The following is a 26412-nucleotide window of genomic DNA, read 5'->3' on the forward strand; positions in this document are numbered from 1 at the left end:
TACTGGCTCACATCATCTGCTCTATCACAGATATTCAATCTTGTCCATCACTGCTCAGAAGTAAGGCTCCCAGTCCGATGAGTAGAGGGGTAGTAAATGCAAGTAAAGTTCGCTCGTGAAAGATGTCGTGCACACGGTTGCCAAGGCAACAACAAGGCTTATGGGGTCATCTTGCTGTTTGTCATGTTTAGCTCATTCCTGAAGTACTCTATCGTCTTCTGAAGACCAGTATCAAGAGGTACCTGAACACCAACACAGAAAGAGAGAGAGAGATGACACGCTGTCACGGAAATATAGAGGAAATGTTGGCAATAAGAGGAGATGGAGTGTTAAACCCTAACCAGGCCAAGCTTTTTGGGGTGTTCTGTGGCCGCGGGAGGGTTGATTCAACACCCCCCCCCCCCACCCCCGAGATCTCGGCCATCGATCAAGCAATCACCATGAATATTGGTACATGCATTACCTGTGGCGTAATCTACCAGACTATACAAAAAGAATTGGAAATTTTCATTATATTAATTAATTATGCTAACATATGCATAAAATCATACATTTTGCTCTAAATCAGAAAGTAAAGCTCCTAGAATCCTAATTGTTGGTGATAACATTCTTCATAGCATTCCTAATTATGAACTTGAAAAAAATTTGGTATCAAAATTAATTTCTTATGTATTTTATTGTTTTATGAATTTCTTATGTATTTCCTTGTTTTTCGACCTTTTGGTTGTTGTTTTTTTCACAAAATTTACGGCAGAACCTATTTCAGGCATAATTATGCTGAAATTAATTGATTTCAGCCTATGAAAGTGAAAATAATCATATCTTTATGAATAAGGTGAGAAAACTCCATTTGCATAGACATTATACACAAAATCACGTTTTTGAGCCATTTTTGGTCTGACAGGCATGTATAAAAGGACGTGCAGCGTGTAACGGTATGCGCGATTTTCGCGAAAATGGTGTCAAAAGTTGCGCGAGACTTGAAAGTAAAAAGTCAGCGAATGGCGCGGTCAAAAATTTCGCGCGACGGAATAGTCGCAAAAAATGTTGAGGGGGGGTTGATACAAACACCACCCCTTGAGGGTTAAGGAACAGGTCGGTCGTGATTTGGCAAAAAGGTGTATGTCTGAAAAATATCATGTTTTTGGTTTTTACCATTTGGGGGGTTTTCGATGCCGAAATTTTCATGTGACCAACTTTCGTAAGTCATTGATTCTTTGTTTCCGAGATATTTGGGGCTATCTCTGTATTATTTTATCAATTTTCCTGCTTTTGATTAGGCAAAAGGGTGTATCTTTACATACACCCTTGACGTACAATGACGTACCAGGATAGAGAACTACATGATTTGGCAAAAGGGTGTATCTCTAGATACACCTCTAACCGTGCATGCTGGGGAGAGCTTAAAGATTTGGCAGATAGGTGTATCTTCAGATACATCCATCTGCCGAATGAATCATGAATTATAGTTGCGAAGTATGATAAGGCAGAAAGGTGTATCTTTTATACTCTGTGTATATTATACTCTGTGATACGTGCTGCTGGCATGTATGTGTACCGTTTCACCGGTCGGTTCGGTGGCGGGCCATGCTCCTGACTCAAACTGGCAGCCCGTTGCACTGCAGAAGTTTCTCCTTGTTGCTAGTCGGTGAGTAGATAGAACCTAATATCTAGAAGTTCAGATCTAACGTTTTTCCTAGACTTCTATGGCCACTTCTATGCCATTAGATGCGCAGATTCGTAAAATCTAGCATTTCTGTTGAAAAGACAGCTTTCCGGCAAGTGTGGCTGTGGGATGAGAGTTCTCTACGCTTCAAAATGACAGTGATCCCTGCACTGTCCGTGCTGTGCAGTGCATGTAGAAGCCTGTACATAGTGTAATGGTGTGCTGTGTGACTGTAAGATCGGCTACCCATTACGCTATGCGTATGGGGCTGTTACCTAACAGACATTTAGTGGCAGTTACACACAAAGGTCTAGAGAAAGATGTGTCCCTGTCTTTGGATATGATACTTGGATGTACTGCTCAAAGTGCTCAGTGGATGCAAACAGTTAAATGATCCTACCTGAATTTTCACATTTATTGAATTTATTGCAAAAATTGGGTGCAGCATGATAACTGCGTTTTTAAGAACAGATACATGATGTGCAAACAACTGCCTTTTTGTTTGCTAAAGCATTCAGTAGAGAAAACAAACGAACCTTTTGTCGAAAAAAGGGGCACAAAGCTAAAAATATAATGAATCATCTCATTGGAAGTAGAAGTTTTTGAAAAAAGGGAGGAGAAGGAAGAAGACAAATTCTTCAGCTGTAATCCTCAACCATGCATATCCATGAGACCATGTTTTGTTAATATTCAGACTCTAGGGTGAGTTGTAATTTGCGCACATTTTTCTATGTTTGATGAACAAGTTGTGCATCCTGATATTTTTCTTTATTGTTATTTTTTAAATCTTTTTGTAATAATGAAGTAAGGATTGTCAAGAGTTAACATTTGATTAGAAATGGTCTCACATACACCCTTCTCCCTACAAAATCTCTGGTATATTTTGTTATCATTTAATTTGGCAAAAAGGTGTATCTCTATACATACACCTTTTTGCCAACTTAAATGCACGATTTCTAACGGTGCATGAGAAGATACACCTTTTTGCCAAAATAGCGTGGGTTGCAGTCCCTGTAAACGTGATTTGGCAGAAAGGTGTATCTCTATACATACACCTTTTTGCCAAGTTAAATGCATGATTTCTTACGGTGTATGTGAAGATACACCTTTTTGCCAAAATAGCGTGGGTCGCAGTCCCTGTAAACGTGATTTGGCAAAAAGGTGTATCTCTATACAAACACCTTTTTGCCAAGTTAAATGCATGATTTCTTACGGTGTATGTGAAGATACACCTTTTTGCCAAAATAGCGTGGGTCGCAGTCCCTGTAAACGTGATTTGGCAAAAAGGTGTATCTCTATACATACACCTTTTTGCCAAGTTAAATGCATGATTTCTTACGGTGTATGTGAAGATACACCTTTTTGCCAAAATAGCGTGGGTCGCAGTCCCTGTAAACGTGATTTGGCAAAAAGGTGTATGTCTCTAAACATGCTAAAAGTGCTAATTCTGAAGTATTCTTTAAAGTTAGATGCAAGAAAATTATCAGGAAATGAAATTTGAAGTGTATACTAAATCATGGAATTGAATCCCTGAGCGTTGCACAGTTTAGGTGGCTTCTACGGTCAAGGAAACTGCCAAAACTTTAAAGTCGATTTTCTCGGCTTTGTAGTCGCTGTAAAACGGCAGACATACACCTTTTTGCCAAATCACGACCGAGGTAGATTTCTCTTCAGTGATTGTAATTGTTTGACTAACAAGTGAAGACAGATTGCAGTGGATTTGAAGAACAAATAATAATTGGTGTTACAATCATATCTGTATAGACTAAAATCTCAAATTGTTCAACATTAGTGTGGCTCATATAGTATAGTCCATATGATGTCCCATTTGCTTGCTTTTACTGGCAAGAAGACACATACATTATGAGCAATGGTATACTTATACGACAGAAAAAAATAATAAAATCATTAAGCAAGGGAAGAGTGATGCGTACGACTAATTGCAAGCAATGTCCATATAAAATGCATATTATTACTACACATGATATGAATTTTTTACCAGCAACCATTTATGAAACATCTACACAGGAGAGTGTTCTGACAAAAGCAGCCCGTAATGAGCACTACTACAGAAGGGGATGTGGCCACAGCATGAAACAATCAGATCAAAAACGAAACGTCTCCCCCAAATAAAATAACTAAAGAGGAGAGGCTGAGGTGCATATTTACCTCCACCAAGGGAGGAGGTTACAGTGTACAGTGTATGTTTTTGTTACTGTTGGTTTGTTACCTCCGCCAAGGGAGGAGGCTATGTTTTCGTTACCGTTGGTTTGTTACCTCCGCCGAGGGAGGAGGTTATGTTTTTGTTACCGTTGGTTTGTCCGTGTGCAAAATACCTCAAAAAGTTGTTTTCGGATTTGGATGAAACTTGTATGAAAGGTTGAGAATGACACAAGGAACAGATGATTAAAACTTGGTAGTGATCCGGGAATTTTTATGGATTCTATGAAGGATTTTCGATATTTTGGCAGGTAGAGTCAATGAACTTGAAAGTTCAAGTTGCATATACATGTATTTTTGAGGTTTTCAAACATACATTATAGTGCGTGCTCTAGTTTCTGGTCCAGAGAGAGGCACGCCGCGAAGATGGCATTGATGACATAACAAAAGAGTTCTATATTACTGGGAAATCAGACAATTTTCAGCATGAATGGGTAGAGATCACTGATCTCTGCGGAAAAACAAGATCAGTGGTGGAAATGAGCTGCTTGGCGGAGGTCTGCACTCTCAAGAGTACTTCTGTATTTTTTTCTTGTTTTCTGGTCATCCACTCACCCTCGGCTCCCAATGGAGTAACGTCCTGGCCTTGGTGATGTCCGGCTTTCTCTTCTGCGGGTCATCCTCTGCCGCTTGGACGTGGGAGATGACACTTGAGCCGCCTGCAGGCAGAAGACAGCAAGGCAACAATAAAAGGCATAAACACAGGGCTTGGCACTAGCCTTTGCCCACTTGCCATGGGGCAAGTGAAATTTCACGTCAGGCAAGTAAAAACATTTCTGAACACTGTAAAATCTTCTTGCCAGATTGGGTAAGTAAAATTTCAAACGTAGTGTAAATGAGGGGAATGTAAGAAAAATATCTTCCCAAAAGCGAGCCAACTAAGTGTAGAATTTGTTCGTATTAAGAGGTTATATATCCCTTTGTAAATGTGACGAAATTCTGCATGACTGAAGAATGTCTCCCAACGTCATGTATGGAATCATACGGTGATGCATCTGAAGAGTTTAAAATAGAGAGAGAAGATGAAAACCTTACCCCATGTCGCTCAAGAATATGTTCCCCTTTTGTAACAATAATAGTTGGATTCTTTTTTTTCAGAGTCTGAATAATTCACTGGAATTCTACAGTATTATTTCCTCCTCCATAATCAAGACTTTTTCAGTTTTATTATTCTGAGGAAAGGTCTGAATCATCCACATGTAGATGTACCTCTACAACATACCAGCTTATGAAAGAAATCTACTTTCCAGGGTTGCAAAAGGAACACACAAACTTCAAACAAACATGCTGTGTGACTATTATGTGGGTTAGGGACGAAGACAGGGTCAAAGGGCAAATTTAAAAAAAAAAAAAAAAAAAAAGGTCAGTGTGGAGTCCTGGCATAGCTAAGTTTCAAACTACTTTGTATAACTTTCGTCATGGGACTAACAAATTTCAAGATATGACTTTCGTCACTGGACTAGGAGTTTGAGATGCTCATGACATGAACAACTTGAAAATTCTCAACAAATTCTTTCAATTTCCATGTTACAAGAAAAATGTGAAATGTAAAAGGGCTGTTCTTTCAGCAGCAAAACAGACTGACACAACAGCTACAGCATGTGCAATGGCATACTCTGTGGCTCCAATAGATTGGAACATGAGAGAATAGGCAATACTTACCAATTTTATTTCTGATGATTTCAGCAAATTCTAGGATTGAATGCTCATCAGGATTGCCCTAGAATGTGCAAAAACAGAGTGAAACTTAAAATATAAGAAACGATTTCAATGTCTGTCCAACGAGAGTGAAAGATGATGGAAACAGAACTTTCAAACATACCTCAGATGCAGCACATATTTCACACTGGTTTTATTTTTGCAAGTTAACAACTGGGATTTGCAAGTTAAACAACATGATGAAATAATGCCTCTTGATACACAAATGTAAGAAATATCTTTCTCTTTGTCACTGCAGTTGTAGATTGAAAATTAAATCATTGGCATACTGTTACACTTCTTAATATACAAAGTAAACAGTTGACATAAAACAGTTGAAATCATTCCATAGTGACCGAATAATTGCAGTGATACCATTTTTTAGGAAGCACTTTAGAATCCAAAGCCTGCATTTCTTTTTAAGATGTTTTTAAGACAAAGAGCAAATCTTATCCTGCAACTCTGCATGGTTCAGACAAATTGATCCCCTATTCACAGATATTTAATTGCATGGTTAGGAAGATTATCAGGTTACTGTAAAAGTGAATATTTTTGTGTGAGTACTTCTTTGCACTCAGCCAGGGAAGATGACTTTTGTGTTTTTAATTCTGTGGAATCAGGACAAAAATTACTGGATCATATGGCATGCAAAAATATTTGCATGCTTTTTTTTCGCACTAGCTTCTGGTTGTGTGAAATGCGCAAACATTTCCACTTTTACAGTATCACTTATCATCACTGTCAAACACTAGTTGCTGGGGACGGACATACTTACAATATTCACTGGAGATGAGACGTTGCTGTTCATGAGGGCTATCAGTCCGCTGACCAAGTCACTGTGGAGACAGAAGATAAGGCATGTCATTTCATCCCATACTTCATACTTGATTTCTTCATTTTTTGATGTGGCACTTGTGTAACACTGTTCACAATTTACCTGGTAAACTGATTTTGCACAAAAGCTACAGATGGAGTGATAAAGGGGTCAGAATAAAATGGAGTGGATCTACAAACAGAAAAATAAAAATCAAGGGTATTCATCTCTAATTTGGTGTCAACACATGAAGAAAAAGAAAACAAAAACAACATCTATTCAAAGTTCAAAACTCATCTGGTTTATACAAAAAGATCTCTTCAATTTAGTTTTCCCACTGTTTGGAATCATGTACAATTTGAGATATGTTCAAACACAAACTTCAGGTTACTCAAAAAAATCTCTGAGTATTTGATCTTCTCATCCCCTCCAAAACTGTGTGATGTGATGTAAGTTCTGCTTTTTTGTGAGTTATTGTTACTTGTTAAATGCATCTATATTTTGCCAATGTCTGGAAGGACTCTTTTTCCACTCAAGCATATGAGCCTTTTTTACAGTTCCTAGTTGAATTTACATCCAATGATTTCAAACAAAAAGTGTAACATTAGCTTGTTACAAAGTCATGATGAAGTATTCTGTATCCATTGTGTTTGTTGTTTATCTTCTAAATCAAATTTGAAATGAATAAACAAAACAAATCCCACAAACAAACAATCAAAGCAAGGATAATGCCTGCATTGATTGGGCAATATCTTGTGACTCATCAGTCCATACAAGCAGCCCCCGTGGTTCCAGTTACCTGACATATTGGAATGACCGCGTCTGCTTGCCCTGTCCAAAGATTGTGATCGGTTCGTCCTGGAGGGCCTGGAGGATAAAGTTGCTGACAACTCGGCCATCATTCATGTGCATGCGCGGTCCGAACGTGTTGAATATTCTGGCCACCCTGACCTCCACTTTGTCCTGAGAAAGGCAAAAAATTAGAAATTTTACTAACACTCATGAAATCTTTAAATGAATGTTATTTTCAAACTGAAATTGAAATATGAATTGCATTAATGTGGATACTTAAAGGAAGCACTTAAACGCTTAGAAGCAAGCTTCCGTCGGACAGACAGCTTGAAGCCCCATCACAAAGACTAGGCAATAATGATATTTAAAGGTGTCTTGCAAAGTTGTTGCTGTTGGCAGACTTGAACCGGGAATCTCATGATTTAGAGTCCTTGGTCTTAACCACTGGGCCTAAACAGCACTTCTTGATTGACTGAATACTTGCAATGAACTAGATGCTTGTTGTTCTTACACAGGCAGTGTTTCAAAAAATCTCAGATGTGCAAATTTTATTTCAGTCTGGATAAATCGATCTTGTTGTACAATGTAAATATGTATATGTGTTGGCTCAGTGAGTAGAGCGGCTGCCCTCACAATCGGGAGGTCGTGGGTTCAAACCCCGGCCGCGTCATACCAAAAGACGTTAAAAGATGGGACTTGCTGCTACCTTGTTTGCCGTTCAACAGTTGAAAAGGTTAGAGCAACGTCGATCTGGCGCTGCTCAGTGGCTGCCGGGCCCACGATCAATTGGGCAAAAAGAATTTCCATTCTTGGACAATAAAATTTGGAGTTTATATCCAAAACAATTATTATTATTATTACTATTATTATGTAAATGAAACTGCACCATAGGGTGATACAGGGAAAGGGGAGGACACATCACTACAGATCTGCTGATGTGCAAAATACCAAACTTCACTCTCTTTTTAGAATACCCTCCTGAGGAATAAAAGATGTTACCACTTTTGCGCTAGTGATGTCATCTTCACCATCATCGCCATTTGCAAATTTCTTTTGAAATCCTTGGCGACCACTGGTACCTCTAGTTATTCAAGAACATATACATCATTGCTCCATAAAGTTTTTTTAAAGTGATAGTACAGTATCGGTGGAAATGAGAATTGAGCTTTTAACTTTTTTAGAGATACTAAGAAACCACTTATAAAATGTTACAGAGCATACCATTATCGGAGGAATTAAAAGTTTATTTGACAAAAATATGTTCTAAAATGTCTCAAATATCCAAAAGTACAGTAAAACAAAGCAATCCTAATAAAAGGTGGGTCCCACCTTTAATTAGGATCACTTTGTTTTGGATATCTCAGCATTTTCAATTTTCAATTTTCATCAAATGAATGTTAAAGTCCTCTTGAAATTACATGCTCTTTCATATTTCATAAGAGGTGTCTCATTGCCTCACAAAAAAAAAAAATAGTTAGAAACCTGAAGCCAGGTCTCAATCAAAACTTTATTATCCCTTTAATGAGTGTACCTGCTTGGCATAAGCATAGCACATTGTTTCCGCCACCCTCTTCCCTTCGTCATAGCAGGCCCTGGGACCGATGGGGTTAACATGGCCCCAGTACTCCTCCTTCTGTGGATGTTCTTCAGGGTCTGGACACCAGAGAAAAATTACAAAGCACTTAAATTGACAAGAAGTACAAGACACACACATATATTCAATCAGGAGACAGACAGACAAACAGATCAGTAAACATACTTGTACATAATCATAGAAACAGGAAAAGACAAATGCATATATATATATTATCAAAAAGAAAAAGAGGAAAAGATCGCCACATAGAATGTCAGATAAGAAAGAACACTAAGAGTGAAAAGTGAGAATCGTTGCTCAAAGATAAATAAATGGACATCTTTGTTTCTTTCTCTATACACATACAGGTTTGTGTCAGTATGCATGTCAGACAGATAGAAACACTGTAGATAGAAAGAGAGATAGAGAAATAGACAGACATATAAACATACAGATAGACAGATGGACAGATAGAAAAATAAATAAATAAATAAACAGCTTAATAGATAGGTATGTACATAAATGGGTAGATGAATTGATTGATAAGATATATAGATAAGACAGATAGATAGATACATACATACATACATACATACATACATACATACATAGACAGATAGACAGACAGAAAGGCAGACAGATAGAAAGACAGAATTGTAACTTTAGAATAATTTGCTAGCAAAATCAAATACCCTTCAGTGAATAACTGCTGTCAAAAGTTGCGGAAACAACATGCCACACTCACAGTGGCACTTCAAAAAAAATGCATATGTGCTTTTATAGCCCCCAATCTTTGCTCAACAAATAAAAGAAACACACTCCCTCTCCCTCAGATCTAACACTTACCTCCGTAGACCTCAGAGGTTGAAGCCAGGAGCAGGCGGGCCCTGACCCTCTTGGCCAGTCCCAGCATATTAAGGGTCCCAAGGGAGCTGGTTTTGATGGTCTTGATGGGGTTGTACATGTAGTGGGGCGGGGAGGCCGGGCATGCCAGGTGGTAGATTTCATCAACTGCAACGTACAATCAAAAGAATTTGCACCTCATCGACACCAAACCTAATCGCACAATATCTCACAGGCTTACCGTATTCACCATTGCAAACTATTTTAAAGTGCTTGCTATCTATCCTAAGCAAAGAGGATGTATGTAAAGGAGCATGAATACATTTGAAAACTAGAAATGTCGCTACGGCGACTGATGCCTCCGCCATAATGCATGATTCTCCCAATAGGTGTATAGTACAATGTCTTGACAATGTGTGATGACAGTTTCACATAACTGGCAAAATATCGAAATAACAGGTTTGTCAGAAATATCTTGAATGTTCACTTTCCACAAACTGGGTTTGCTATAATTGTCTATTAAAGAGTGCAGGTACACATATTTGGGGAATTGAAAATTTTTACTTGACTTCTGGCCGACCTTATAAATTTATGCATTGAGTATAATTTTCAAGGTATGAAGAAAGAGTGTAATTACAGTACAAAATATTTTTTTTTCATTTAAACCTGACCTTTGACCCTTAACCTTTGACCTTTGACCTTCTGGCTGGAAATTTCCAAGAGAATCTCCATCAAGTAATACATGTACATATATTAAACACTTTTAAAACTAATAATGCAATCATTGCATATACTAGTATACATGTATGAGGGAAATACAGTAGTAACATTTTGAGGAGTTGACCTTGACCTTTGAACCCCTGACTATTGACCCATGACCCCTAAATTCCCTAGATAATCCCTGCCAGTCAGTACATGTATATGTACCATGTTCCATGAAGATACATTGAACCATTTGCGAGAAAAGTGATATTGCAACATTTTCACCTAACCTTTGACCTTTTGACCTTTGACCTTATGACATGAAACTCTCTCTGGAGAATCCTTACGCAGTAGTACATGTCTACACTAAGTTTCAAGAAAATAACTGCGGGCATTGCATAGATATGGGGGAAATAGCAACATTTTTAGCATTTGACCTTGACCTTTTGACCTTTGACCTCTTGTCAATGTCACTAGAATCTACTCAACTAATTGTCCCATCATACATCATCCTTGGACCAAGTTTGGTGAAAGCTGCTTCATCCAGTTTTGAGTTATCACATAAACAGATAAATTTTAGGATTTGACCTTGATCTTTGACCTTTGACCTCTGTCCGATTTCACTGAAAAACTAATCAAGTAATTGTCCCATCATACATCATCCTCCAACAAAGTTTGGTGAAATTTGCTCCATACAGTCTTGAGTTATCGCGTAAACGGATACAATTTCATGATTTGACCTTGACCTTGACCTTTGACCTTTGGCCGATTTCACCCAAAATCTTATCAAATCGTTGCCCTATCATACTTCATACTTGGACCAAGTTTGGTAAAATTCCAGTAAATATTACTCAAGTTATCGCGTAAACGAAAGCGGACGGACGTATGGACGTACGGACGTACGGACGTACGTACGGACGGACGGACAACCCGAAAACATAATGCCTCCGGCACCACTTCGTGGCGGAGGCATAAAAAATAAAATAAAAACTAGTTATGATGCAAAAGTGAAAGATTTCCATTAATCACAAAGCGCAATACAAGAATGTGTATCTGATCAATACAGCATTACCACACAATACTGTAAAACCAAAAAATTTCAAGTCCGTGATCTTTCACAAATTACATGAGGAGCAAAGATTCATGAAAGTAAAATGCACGCAGAAGTCTTTTTCTACACACTACATTGAATGCACGCAGCGATTCACGAAAGTTTTACATTCCAGGACAGTGACTTTTTTTTTTTCAAACAGGCATTCCCATGACTCTTTGTGTGCTTTGAATGCTGACTGAAACAGCAAACCCCATAGTGTTGTACACACATCTTGCAGTTCCTTGCAAAGTCAACCTCCTATTGCTGAAGGAAACACTGATTTCCACACTATGACTGGAGATTAACTTGCAGGATTAAGTGATATACATGTAGGGATGACATATGAACACACACATTTACCAGTAAACAACCACCTCCCCTACCCCTCCCCAACACACACACACACACACACACACACACACACACACACACATGCACACACATACACACATACACACATACACCAGACAAGGGGATATTTTTTTTATTTTTTTTTTCTGTCCATCAACTTACCCTCTAGCATGAGTGGGTTGACGACGTCATGGTTGATAAGTTCAAAGTTTGGATGGCCGATCCAATCCTCGATGTTCCTCTTGCGGCCCGTGAAGAAGTTGTCGACGACGGTGACCTCGTGACCCTCCAGCATGAGGCGATCCGTGAGGTGCGACCCGACAAAGCCCGCCCCGCCGGTGATCTACATGGTCATTCCAGATGGAACAAAAAAGGCTTCATTACACATCAAATAATAGTAGGTTATAGCAGGAGCAAAGGGTGCAGTTATTGATGTATGGATACCAATGGTGTAGCGCTTCCCATGAAAACTTTTCTACACACACTTCAGCACAGATACTGTACAACCAGAAACGTTCGCGGCATGAAACTTTCACAAATTGGAGCCAACCACCTTTATCATGGCATGAAACATTTTGTGAATCGCCACTGGCATTAAATGCATTGTGTTGACAAATACTTTTGCACGCATTTTACTTTCATGAATCTTGGCTCTTTGCAAAATACTGGAAAGTTTCAAAAATTTCTGATTTTACAGCAAGTCATAAATCAACACACACCTGGTATAAATTTGGGGAGGGGGGGAATAAATTGTTCTGATCCAAAGTTTTCATTTCTGCTCCAAAATCTTTCCAATAAAATATGCCAAATTTCTTAAAGTCCCCTTCTATACCTTTGTGTGGTTCTAACATTATGCACACTGGCACTCATTTTATTAAAATCTGCTAGGATCAACACTCAGCTGTCTAAATATTCTTGATAGTTTAACCCTGCAAATTATGGAAAATGAAAATCACCAAAATTTAATATATAAGTGTGTGTGTTTCCAGGCACTCTGTAGAACATAGATGTGGACATAACATGTGCAACTAATACTGGACAATTCTGTTTTGTTTACAGAAAAAAAAAACAATAATTTTACAATTGATTTTTCATCAAAACCTGCACCATCATAATATTGTATTGTGTTTCCCTTGGTCTATTCAACTGTGAAAGTTGAGCTTTGTAATTTTTTTTTTTTTTTTTGGTCCCAATATCTACCAACTGTAAAATAGTGCAACTAGTCTTGCATGCAGAATCATGGTTCCCAATTACAAAATAATTTATAAGCCCCACTGTCACTGTCACTGTAATTCATACAAAGCAACGAAGCAATGCACAGTGGCTCGCCTGCACTCTGTAAAGTGCACATTGCCCGGGGGGAGGGGGGAAGGGGGGAGGGGGAGGGGGGAGGGGGGTGTAACCAAGACAAAGAAATATGATATTATGCCCCATAATGAAACAGGTGCAGTGTATTGATCAAAGAAACATATCATGCAAAGTATAAGGTTGTATGGTGTACGCAGCACCTGTTACAATCAGCAAGACAGTGCACAGACAACATACATTATACTCGGCCTGCCCTCACCATTCATTACATAATTTATCACATCGCATGAGATGTCGCTGATATTTCTATTATTTTATTAAGTCAGCCTTACAAAAATCCTTCAGCCTTCATCTGCATACAAATGCCTAAATGTATACAAATCCTACAAAGAGATGGCACTCTCCACATGCCATGAAAACAAAACACTTTAAACATTCCATAACAGATCAGTTTTATGCTTACTAACATGCCTCATCATTATGTATGCATCAGTACATATTAGAGGTGCAAATAACATGAAGGAGAGGAGACAAAAATAATGTACTAAAGTACTTTGAGAAAAAACAACAGTTACACGTCATCTCAACAAAAGGTAGGCACAATCACCATAAAAGCTTCTTTTCTTTTCTTTTTTTAATTCACACAGTCGCAAAGAAAAATATAGATCTTTCTGGGCTCCTTTTATAGCATAGAACCAGTACACAATACAATTATAGACATAGTATCATAATTATGTACGTTAGGAAATCCCCACACAGCACTGTCCCTTCAGAAAGATTGCCCGATAATGAATATAGTGTACAGTATATATATAATATACATGTACACGTACCTGTATACACATGAATATGCTGGACAATCCACAGTAAAGTCATTGATGTGCAACAGGGCACTCCAGAGCCACAATTGGGATCATATGACATTTCACAGAGCTTGAAAGGGATATCTTATGCAGTCATCTCATGTGGCAAGGGATATTGTATACATTATTTATTAAGTGAGTCCAATTTATCACAAATCGGAACTTCCCGACAAATCTGAGACTGGGTAAATTCACAAATTTGGAGATTCACAAATTTGGAGTACAATAATAAACAGAATAGTGTGCATGCACCTCACATTCTTGTCAGGATCAGAGTTTATTTCTTTGCACGCTTTTAAATTCGCAAAGAGCACCTGACTCATGAAATTCATAAAAATAAAAACCTCACGAATTATTTGGCATAAACAGTATCAATTTCCTTCGCAGGGATTCTGTGATACAGAGCCTCTAGACAATCCAGTCTGGAGGAAGTTGTTGGTGGGCAACCCGGGGCAATTCAATACCAGACTGGTGACAAATGGTTACAAGGAACGAGCATTCATCTCAAATACACACACAATTTCCTTGTATTTGGAATATGTACAGACCTGGTATTTGTACATGTAAATACAGGTATAGAGTTAATTCACAGGTCCAGAAGAGATTCATACACTGCACATTTCCAAACAAAGTGAGATGTTTGTTGGGTATGTGCATTCAATGCAAATTGGGATAAACACAACATAACATATAATTTGTAAACACTTGCCTCATTTGCTGCTGTTTGCCAAAGTTCACAAACATTTGTATACACTGTTTACACTGTTTATCCATGCATGTCCGTGTCTGAATTTATGAGTGTCTATGTACATGTATTTATAACACATTCAGGTAGGTGTAACACAAGTATGGTAATCAACAAGACCGAACTGCTGAATACATTGGTAACTAACTGCATACTTACTAAGATTCGTTTCCTTGTGCTTTCTGGTAAATATGCAACTTCAGGATACCTCTTTACAGTTCTGTGAAAATCAGAAGAAATACAATTGGAAGGTAGGAATATTAAACCAACAGGCAAAATTGTTTCAAACACCCACAAAGGTCATATTGCAATGGGTGGGTTGGGGGGGGGGGGGGTGAGATAGTTATACCAGGATAGTGTGACAGAACAAAAACAACAGCAATTTGGCAAGGCTACAATCAAAGCGTACTGACATTAAACAAGCTCTACAATAAGTGTTATAAAATGCAAGTCAGAAAGCCACAAAAAGAAAAAGCTAAACCAAAGGAGCCATAGCATAATTTACAAGATCATCTTATTTTGAAGATTTCAAACAAGAGCAGTCACTAACCAATGGATTATAGTGACGTCAGCACGTTCCACAAGAGAACCACAGTTTATGGCATTTTCTAGGTACAATAAATGGTCGCTTATCCTTAACAAATAGCTCCTAGGGAATTTCGATTCAATTGCTTGTAGTATGCATATTGTAGTACAATATACAATGGTCTTAACAGCACGGTTGAGTGGGCTCCCTAAACGCAGCTCCGCGCCACAGGTTTCCCAAAAGTAAAACTGTGAACTGAAAAGCTCAGCTTATAGTGGTTCACTGTGTACATGATGAGAAAAAAAAATTATATGTACACATGGAGGTAAACACAATTAACATTTTATAGGTTGTAAAGTTTGTTTGATAATATCCCGGGTTGGGGGGGGGGGGGGTTAAACAGAAGTCTGCCTAAGACTAACCAGTGATCTGGCATTGTTTTTTTTAGTAAGTTTTGGAGTGTAGATTGCTTAAATTTTCCACAAAGACAATGTGCAATCCGTATGAAATTCCAGTAATTATTTGGTACTAGTATTCAAATTTTTCATAATAGTTACCTATGTTGCATGAATGGCCACATGCAAGTGAAAAGATGTGATGTTTCTTTTCATGTATGCACATGTGAGTGATGTTTTGTGAATTTGACTTGATACACCAGTCTGTATTGTCCAAATCTCACATGCATAATGCTGATATCTATGTGCCGCAATCTCCAAATTAGAATTTGATTCTGCATGCCAACATTATGTAGATGTCATAACTGTTATTCTTTGACCCCGTTTACGCTGCCGGACCAGCTTTGGGTCAGCCCAAGGTTGGGGCCCAAATTGTGGTACTTTGGTACTGTGGTACCTGCAATTAGTGTGTTTACACCAATGATTTCGGGCTGGCCTACATAAAAACATTTCAATATTTCACTGTAGTGGCTCTCTCCATCTAAAAACAAAGATTTTTTTAGTGCAACGTGGTAGCAGTACACAGGGAATTTTGTTCACTCACGTCTTTACTTTGTGCAACGATCAAATGTTCCCCACACTCAGCTTATCAAGCAACATAATTTTAACTTGCCTGCTGAAAGTATGGGGCCGTTGCCCAAGTGCCCATATAGGCAAGTTGAAGAAATTTCTAGAACATGCCTGAAAGAGGTGTTTACAGTATCTTGTGAGTCTGATTGTCTGGGTCAGATGTAAGAGAAAACGGGAGATAAACAGAATCACCCGCAATATTTATAAAGTGACGGGCTTACTTTTTCTCTATCGCAGAGATCCGTCCTTCCAGTGGTTCCACTGCCTGCACAAATCACATGGCAAAAAAGTAAAAGAGCATTGGGCAAAAGTCTGGGTGAGGCACATGTTGTACATGGAAGTTGGTTGTGTTTATGAAAGGGAAATTTCATCCTGATACTATTTTGCTTTGTACGAAAACAGAAAAATCTGAGAAGTAGATCTGGGAAAATTTGGAGGAAAAAAAGGATGACACAAAAAAAAAAAATTATGAACTTTTATGATATAGTTTAGAGAGTACCATAAGGCAAATGGGCAATTCTGTGTGATGAAGGTATTGAGCAGCTGTCCATTTGGTTTGTACACACACCACAAAGAAATATCAATTTACATGTTTTTTTCCTAAGGAAAATTTTCTTCAGACCTGTCCTTCGTACATGCCCAAATATGGGAGGAAATAGAAATTGGTGAAATTTTAAGTTAAAAAAAAAATGGACAACTGCCGATTTGTCTCAATGATTCTCTGTGAACGTGAAAAATTCATAACTTTTCTTGTGCGTCCTATCTTTTTCCCAAATCTTTGATGATTTCCTCCTCTGATTTTCTATTTTCATACAAGGCAACACACATACACTGTAATATCAGCATGAAACAGTATATATTTCCACAACAACTACTCATACATAGAATATGTCATGACAAACTTGAATCAACTGAGTACAAAGGAAACACAAACTTTCATTTCTCAGTTTTTCAAACCCATTCTGACCACCATTCGTGTTGCCTACTAATTTCTATCTCTCCCATACTCTCTCTCTCCCCCACACGCTCTTCCTCTAAGTTCTCTGTGTTTCTCTGAATGGAACACAAGTTACCCATTAAGAGCAGAGTCTCCCTCTTGGAAACTTAAAATACCTTCAAACCTATCCTCCCCCCCCCCCCCAATTTATTTCCTCTTTTGTTTAACTTTAAGATAAACGGAGGAGGTTGCGGGGCACAAACACTCATGCCTGTGATATCGTTTCTATGTACACAATGGTTGGCGAGAACACACTTGAGATGTGAACTCACCAAGAAAAGTCAGGCAGGGAAAGGGTATTTAACAGTTTTGTTCGTTAAAGGGAACAGGGCATCATTTATGCCCTTGATACCTTTTTCAAGTTGTTTAACTTCCACTGGGTGGTTGCAAGAGTCAATCAGACTTTGGCAAAGAGAGAAGGAGAAACAAAATGTCAAGTCTGTTTACTCATTACATGCAACTATTTGACCACCACTCAGCCCATCCAAATAACACACCTATCAATTGACCTCATACAATGGGTAGATTTAGTGTCCATCCAATAGTACCCCCCCCCCCCCTTCTTTCCAAACAGGCCACTCAAACACACACACATACAGACAGACAGCCACACACTACGCTGGGTTTGGGGTCAGGGTTACAGTGCTTGTTTGTCCAACTTTTTACAATTCATACTATATCATCTGCCTGATGACATTTGCAGCTACTAACTGTATGAAGGACTTGTAAATAAAATACATTATTTCATTACTTTTCCATCATGAAGGTCAATAGAACAGATTTTTATCCATCAAATGGCTTCAAGTCTTCAACCAAAAAAAAAATTCTTCAATAAGTGAAAATATACTACACATATTTTTGACAAAATTGACATGTTCATAGCATACACAAGCAGTAAGAAGTTCATACATTTGTAGAATGTTATATCAAAACATATGTGTATGTCTTGCCCACTACTTTTAACAAGTTCATCATCCATCAAAAGATTATTATGAATAATATCTATAAAGCAATATTGTGATAAAAGAATAGGATATTCCTTACCTTTCTAACCTCCGACTGCATATCAAAGCCAGCCCCCTTGACGAATCTTCAAGATACCACAAAGAAAGGAAACTTACATGGTTTAAACTAAGATCAATGCATCAAATCAAACAATTTAATGTCCCAAGACATTACACACAAACACACAAATATTAGTAAGCATACTTATCTCTTGGAAATCATGCTTTTTGGTGGTTTTGATGGAACACAAACAAATATGAAAAGTACTATTGTGCATCTGGATCCTGCAATGAAAGATGACAAAATTCTGCATTTGAACTATAAATTGATAACCAAACACTACAGGAATACAACACAGAAAAGGATCTATGAAATACATGTAGTGATGACAATTTTGTGTCTTGTAAAAATAAAACATTGTTTCCACAAAACAGACTACAGGTAATGTTTACAAGTCATCTTACATCTAATCACAAAATCATACCAAAAACAGTGGCGGATCCAGAGGGGGGCACAAACCGGCGCACGCCCCCCCCCCTTTATTTTTCGTAAAAAAAAAACAAAAGAAATAAAAAGAAAAACAATGAAATGAAACCCTGAAGTGGCACCAGAAATATCAGTCACACCCCTCCCCCCCCCCCCCCCTTTACAGAATTCCTGGATCCGCCCCTGCAATATCTGATTGACTGTGATGTTTGTCACAACTGGTTACAGAGGCAGGGGCCGCAGAACGTTTTTCAGTGTGGGGGGGGGGGGGGCCTGTGGGACCCCCCCCCCCAGTTCCGCGGCCCCTGAGAGGGAACTTCAAAGTTCTTGTACATATAATGTGCTGTTCGCAACAACATATACATGTAGGTGAAATTAACAATGTACGTTGTATTTCCCATTATTAAAAGGAATTGCAACCACAAGCAACAGACAGACGGTTTTGCAGTTTTCGCTTCTCTTCAAAGTCCCTTTTCTGTAACTACAAGTTGTATTGTAATGTAGCTGCCACATTTTTCAACTCACCTATCACCTTCATCTTTGTTACCTTGGCCCCATACACCTGCTGAATTTGAAACAAAAGATGGAGAAATAAAATTGTAGTCAGTTGATATTAAAAAACACTCGTTTGGTATCTCAGACTAACTTGAATGTAAACAATGGGAAGAAGTGTGCTTTTGTGACTTTGCCATCTCAAATAACAAACAAATCTTCAATGAATTTTAAGACTCCTTACTTTATAGGCCGATACATTTGATTTTTATTTGTTCATTGGCGTGTTTGTTGTTTTGGGGTAATAAAATACACAAACAAAATGACATTTAACTCATAAGTGTATATTAATCAGTGTTCTCACTGATTATACGAGTGAAAAGAACATGCACGGTCATCAAAAGTTTGAGCAAAATTTGCCCTGAACCAGGCTATGGAAGAGAGCATGTCAATGGGACACCGAGGGTGTACCATACATCACCATAAACAGAACACTAGCTCAGGAGAAGGATGTGCAGTGAAAACTGTAGAAATGATTAACCCTTCGTGCGCCCATTCACTTACATTCTGTAGCTCAACTTGTTGAGCTTTGTTATCAGCATTCAGTAATTACAATACAAACTGTAGTGTTGGGTGCATTTACAGTACCAACTCACTTCTAGTGCATAATTAAGACTTCCAAACAACTTTCAGGGAGTTTTGGGCAGTTGATATAAACACAGAGGTGTTTTGATTATGGGGCTTACTTTAAAACATGTCTCTGAAATGCCCCAAAAAAGTGCAATCGCAATTTGTGTTTGAGCCAGAAACGCATTATCTGTGGGATGATACATTGTAAATGCAGAGTCATCTTGAAATTTTATGCATTTATAGCTCGGGCCTGCCCATGCTAGAACCACTGCCAACTACACATCTCCACTTCTCGGGTCAAACTGCGCAATGGAGCTGCACAGCAACAAGGCCTCCCAATTGACTAACGACAGAGTTGATAAAAGCAACAACTCGGGAAATGCAATCCAAAAGGCATTTTGAATGCATACAGGTATTATGTTTCAAACATGGGAAAGATGATAAATGAAGCCTCAGTGGGGAGGGAAAAAAGACCCATGGTAGTAAAGTTTAATAGCAAGCCCACTCGGGTGTAGCAATGTGCCTCAGCCCAATGCTCCAGAGGCCTTAAACTGTAGTCACACACTAGGGATTAGGGGATCAGGTAATCTCTATTCACTGACAAAATTAGTAGTATCGGGCAAGTCCAAGATAATGTCCCCTCAGATGCTCAAAATTCATCTTGATTTTATCAAAAAGTTATTGATATCATGTTGTAGCCAAAGAGTTAAATCATATATTTCCAGCAAAGAAAATATTGAATTATGCAAATTTATGCAAGAAATATGGCCTTGATTTGCATAAATCAAAAACAAACCTTACGTATGGGACAAATTATAAATATTCATCTAAAATCAGTTGAATTTGTCCTTGACCTAGTTCCTTTATGGACATGACCCCTGTATGAGTTAGTATAATCTGCAATTGGTAAGACAAGGTCAGCACATTAATTATGCAAATTATGCACTTTCCCAGAACATAGTGTCCCATACGTAAGGATTTGAGTATGTTTTTTTAAGTTTTTTCTGAAGATTTGTAACATTGACCAATCATACTTTAGGAAGTTCTAATTTATTCATGTCAACTCCAGATTAGCAAAACTAAATGAGGAAATTTAATTAGTCCTTCATCTTATAACTAATTAAAGTTTGCTTACGTATGGGACAAATGCCTTACGTATGGGACATTACATGCAAAGTGAATGGGAAAACCGCCTTTTGACATGAATGCTATATGTCCTTACATTTGTTTGGTTAATGGTTATCTTTGCACCTACTCTGAAGGAAATGTCTATATATCTGCCTCTCCTACTCAGTTGACCTCAGGGAGAGTGTAAGAACAGCATTATTGAGTCATTCTATGATTAAGAAAGGAAAATAAAGAATATTCATTTATACTTGTATTTTCTTATTTTCATTACAGGCTGTGCAGCTGGTCTTAAATTAACATTCCCCGTTAACATTTTGATATTGGACATTTTCTTAATTCAGTTATCATTTTCAACTTTACCTCTCTACAAAATGACTTTGTCCAAGAATGGGATTCTCTGAGTGTCATTTTAGGTGCAGTACACTGTTCAGCATGTACCACAGGTTGTACAGCCTCAAAAGCGAAATCAAAACAATTGTGCTTATGGCGCTCATCAATGACAACATTATAGGTCTTACTGAAAAGAAAAATCACTTAAGGTGTGAGCAGGTAACTTTGTCATTACTAGAGTTGATAGCAAAGGAAAAACCCTATGAGAATACTTTTTATTTTGATATGATTGTTAATATTTCAACTGCTCACCCTCAGAATATGTCATGACTTTAACATCAAGGTCATGAACATGATTTCTGAAAATCCTGTAAAATGAAGACTATAGTTTACATTTGCTATAAACCACAATATCAATACTGGTTCTGTGGTTGGAGTGCTAAAAACACAAATTACACAAACAAATAGGGAATTCAATATTCTTTTCTATTTTGTGTTTGAAGAGACAGATGTGCTCTGAGACACCTTCATCAACTCATACTTACTTTGTACCCCACATCTACACAATTATCAACATACATTGCAATCTGGTAGTGTATGATCAAATGAGGTTATTAGAATTTATTCAAAATTGTAATTTGCAGATCAGTGAGTAACTTAAGTGTTTCAAATCTAGATTTGAATGTGCAAATGATAATCTTTCCTGTATCGCTACACAAGCATGTATGTATGTACAAAGTAACACAAATTTTGTCGTCTTTGGTTTCATAGACACGAAGCCAAGCAATTTGAAAAAAAAAAAAAACAGCATTGGTACATACATTCTTCTATCTCCTTGAAATCTAAAACTTTCATTAAAATTTGATTGATTTTGCAGTTCAGCTAAAATTCACATGGCAAAACATGATGATTACAGAGCAAAATGAAGTACTCTTGTTGTTGTTGTGTTTTGTGCTGCATTTCAAACAATTATAAAAGCTTTATAAAAACTCAGACAACTTGCAAGGTAAGCCTAGAGCTACTGAAAGTACCCACTTCAAACTGTATTTGCAAATTACACTGTACATGACATTTGATTCTAAAGTTGAAATTATCAAGACTACAAATTAGTTATTGTACATGTACATGTATGCTATATCAAGGTCACAAGCTAGAATTCGCTCATTTTTTTTTTCATTTGATGAAAAAATATTGACTAGAGTAATTACAAATGGGCTAGAAATAGAGTGTCAGTACACTATATCTGTATGTGCAGACATCATGAGGACAGTGTTAATGCATGACGGAATCCAAACTAAGACATTTAATTGTAAATTGGTAATTACTTTTATTTGTTTTATTTTAGCTTTTGCTAGGTACCTGAACCAGGAAAGTACCCACTTAGAAGTCTATTTCCTTTGTTACATGTTGTAGCATGATTTGTGGAACTGAATATGACACTATGGGGAAATTTAAAGTCATTCCCATGAATGCATTTGTGCACTAAAGACAAATGTCCCATACGTAAGTTGAGCCATGTCCCATACGTAAGGTGTACTTTCGTTAATTAAACCAACTTCATGAAAATATGCTTTATTCTTTTGCAGTGAAACTTTGCTGGAAGATACTTCAGTATTGTACCTTTCTTCACTTCCAAACAGAACTTGATCAGTAAGGTACTTTCAGAGAATTTTCAGTTCAAACTTTATTTTGAAAAATCCAGTTTTTCTCTGGTCCCATACGTAAGTTGGCATATTTTTCTTAATAAAACCATTAACCCAAGGTCAAATGACATCAAACTTAAACACAATATTCTTCTCAGGGATACCAGTCCTCCTGATGATAAACAATAAAATCCAAGTGCTCCTTCATTACTTTTCAGAGGTTTGAAATCTCTGAATGTCCCATACGTAAGGTGCGCGATATCTTGGACTTGCCCTAATCTACAAATTGTACACACTGGTGCCAACTGGGGAAGAAATCACTCCAGCATACATGTACATGTACTTGCTATTCACCAATTCAAAAGTACAGTTGGGGTTAAGGAATACACTGTATCCCTTACTGTGGTGCAGTGATGTGGAGTGGTTGCAGTTTACCAGTATGGATCCGGCAGAGAACTGAACGTTGTGCAATGATCTCACCCCAGTTGGGCACCGCTATTAAGAATCCCCCTCCCCCTCAAACATTCCCAAGTCATTGTCTGTTCTGTTTAACTTGAGCCGGTACTCCACCCAACCTGATCCATTGAAAGGGAAGTCTTACTTGGGATTTGGGGCCTGTGACACTGAAAAGAGGTGGGTCTCATTGTGAATATTCATGACTTCCTACAAAGATTTCCACGTGGCGGCTTCGTGCACTTATAAAATCCAGACACTTGTAGAAAATATCCAACAAGCTTATCCAACATCAACACATACTATACACACACTACAAAAGAAAAAGACATGCATTACACAGCATGCTTCAATTGCTATCACATTAAGGAATAGAAGAGGAAGGCATCACTGTATAAATATCATCAATCACAGCCACAATAAAATAAGAATGGAATATTTGGCACAACACTCGTGGTTTAATTGACAAAGTGTGACTTGTGTGCAGCAATGAAGCAGCATACAACTTCAACAATGACTTTAAATATGAAGATTACATAAAAATCCATGTACAGTGTAACTGGTATAAAAATATTGCATCAGTACCATTACTCTAATAGTCTAATCCACCTTTCATTAATCAATCACGTGGATAAAAACTGCATTGCTTTTGTAAATCAGAGCAGAACTAGAGTACAAATCTGCACAATTTTGACAAGCTTCTATTACCCGCTTACATCTGTATCACAACATGACCAAGGCGTAGTCAGAAGGTTCCCCCCCCCCCCACACACACACACACACATCAAAGGGGCATATATGCATTCACCCTGACAAATATCCATATTTTCCAGGGATTTTCTTCTTTTTTTTTTTCAGGCACTCATTAAAGAAAAAATAAATGGTGTGAATTACTTTTAGAGTTCGTGCATGTAAGTCTGCAATACTTTTTTTCGAAAATGCAGCAATTTGGGAAAGCATTTGTGAAAGGGGTATTGCAATATGCATGAAATGTGGGCAAGAGTACCACATATTCCTCCCGCTAAAATGCAGCTACCACTTGCCTGGAGCCGAGCGATCAATGTCATTAATGCAGTGACAATTTTTACTTTCATGTAATCGTCCAAAAAAAAAAAAAAAAACATTTAAACCTGTCAACAACAAAGGCTCAAGGGACTACACAAAATATGGTCATTTTAGACAGGTGGTTGTTGTAGTCATGTTTGATGCAGTTCAAGCTGATGTGCAATGTTCCATATGATTACAACAGGTTATACATCTTTTTAAAATAATTTTCATGCATGCAAAAGCAGCATCCAGTGAAGACCAGCTATCTTTTGTATTTTAAGGAAAACAGATATCATAATACAAATACAATACTAATTTTATACATATCCACAGGACATAACAACCATACGAGTACATGCATGTATTTTTTAACATATTGTAACAAAAAGGGGGGATACACTGGTAATAAATGGTTCAAAATAAATCCCTACACAACCAAGAAACATGTCTCATCTGATACACATTTCTGTAAATAACACTAGACTAGTAGATACAAATGTAATGTGTAGAAACAGTCCACTTTGTAATATTACCATACAAACATAGAACCAACACCAAACATGTAATGATACACAATATACAAGTGCCTGTATACCATTAAATACCAGGCCTGAGAGGTTCTGGTTGTGCATGAGGTGACTTTAGTGATACTATTTTCTGAGGGGCACAGACCAAAAGAAAATAGTGCTACTGAAGTCACCGAGGGCACAATGGCCTGGTATATTTGTTTTATATCCCTCCCGATTAATTCTAAGAGTACAACTATTGTATATAAACAGCAAAATAAAGTGGGTTGTGCACTGATATGAAGTCATCTTTTTTTTTTCATGCACAAAATTACAATGTGAAAATGAATGCATCCACTGCGCAATGCCCTTTGAATATTTCGCGAAGCATAGACGTCGCGCATTTGGTGGAAAACCATACTGTGCCATGAAGTCTCATGCACTATTAATATGCACTTGTGACAATAGTGGTGAATGTGCGCTTAGCATATCGCCATGGCAGCGCGATATTTTTTTTTTTACTCTAGTTGGACTAGCTAGGAATTTCATGGTGGAAATGTTTTGTCACTTTCAATGCCCTCAACAAGAAATAATTTGTGTGGGATATAATATTAACAGGATTTATAACTAGGTAAAACGAAAACAAACACACACATACACAGTACGGCCAGAGACGCCATGCAAACTTGTGTACAGCAACAGGGTTGTGTATAGTTAAACACTTGTTTTTGTAGATTTTTACCTGTACTGCACTGTAGGGGCCTACAGTTACAGTACATAAAACAAAGCCGAAGTCTACATTTCACAGTAAGCCTAGTTAGTAGTAGCAAACAGATGTCAGTCAAACTCAAACTTCGAACCCAGTCACTGCTTACCAATGATTATACACAAGACTCCCCCGAAGGCAATGAATATTCTGCAGCGTTTCCACATAGTCATGGCAGATGCCCAGTTCATTCTGAGCCGTCGTCTGTACCAAGAGAAAGTCCAGTGTCTACTACTCGAGCGATATGTAGGAGGGCTACCACGGGAGGAGGAGAGTGGGTGAGTTTCGGCTGCGGACAACGGCTCACTCTCGTCGAGTGCGCCTGACGATCGTTTCAGCTGTGACTGCAACGGTCCGGTACCAGTACTGTTGTCCCGTTCATCGTATAATGAACTGCTGCCGCTGTGCATTCCTCTGGCCGGTGCCAAACGGCGGATCCCGTCAATCCGTTGACCCTGGCCTGCAGTAGAGCAAACGTACGGGCTCGTGTACTGTGTACTCGGGTGAAGGGATGGCCGCACGATCGAAAGGGAGTTCAACAAACAATGGAGATAGACAGGGTTCTTTCTTTTGCCACTCTAAGCCGCATTGTTTGCTGGCGCTTTGTACAAAGTGTTACCTCACCGTAGCTCTGGTCAATCTTCGTAAGGACTAGTGATTTCTGATCAGTAGGGGCTTCGAAGTCGCCTTGATCCAGTCAACGTTGAACA

The 26412-nt window shown here is 38.1% G+C and overlaps 1 protein-coding gene across 1 annotated transcript; it reads right to left on the bottom strand.

Annotated features, from left to right (window-relative positions):
* LOC140244232 (UDP-glucuronic acid decarboxylase 1-like) lies at nt 1–26412 on the bottom strand. Its single transcript, XM_072323867.1, has 13 exons — nt 25812–26412; nt 19233–19269; nt 18261–18306; nt 16441–16484; nt 14828–14888; nt 11915–12095; nt 9610–9774; nt 8722–8843; nt 7198–7361; nt 6360–6420; nt 5549–5606; nt 4442–4545; nt 1–242 (listed from the first exon to the last, which is right to left on the bottom strand). Exons 1-13 carry the CDS (start codon nt 26110–26112, stop codon nt 159–161), a joined length of 1428 nt encoding a protein of 475 aa, XP_072179968.1. The 5' UTR covers nt 26113–26412; the 3' UTR covers nt 1–158.

Source organism: Diadema setosum, chromosome 21, assembly GCF_964275005.1.
Source record: "Diadema setosum chromosome 21, eeDiaSeto1, whole genome shotgun sequence".
Classification (NCBI taxonomy): Eukaryota; Metazoa; Echinodermata; class Echinoidea; order Diadematoida; family Diadematidae; genus Diadema; species Diadema setosum.

Coding starts and splice junctions, on each gene's coding strand:
- LOC140244232 (XM_072323867.1), bottom strand. CDS start 26,112: ATGCACAGCGGCAGCAGTTCATTATACGATGAACGGGACAACAGTACT. Junction 12,096..14,827: donor GCACAAGGAAACGAATCTTA/GTAAGTATGCAG, acceptor ATGACCATGTAG/ATCACCGGCGGGGCGGGCTT. Junction 4,546..5,548: donor AATCATCAGAAATAAAATTG/GTAAGTATTGCC, acceptor TTCTGCCTGCAG/GCGGCTCAAGTGTCATCTCC.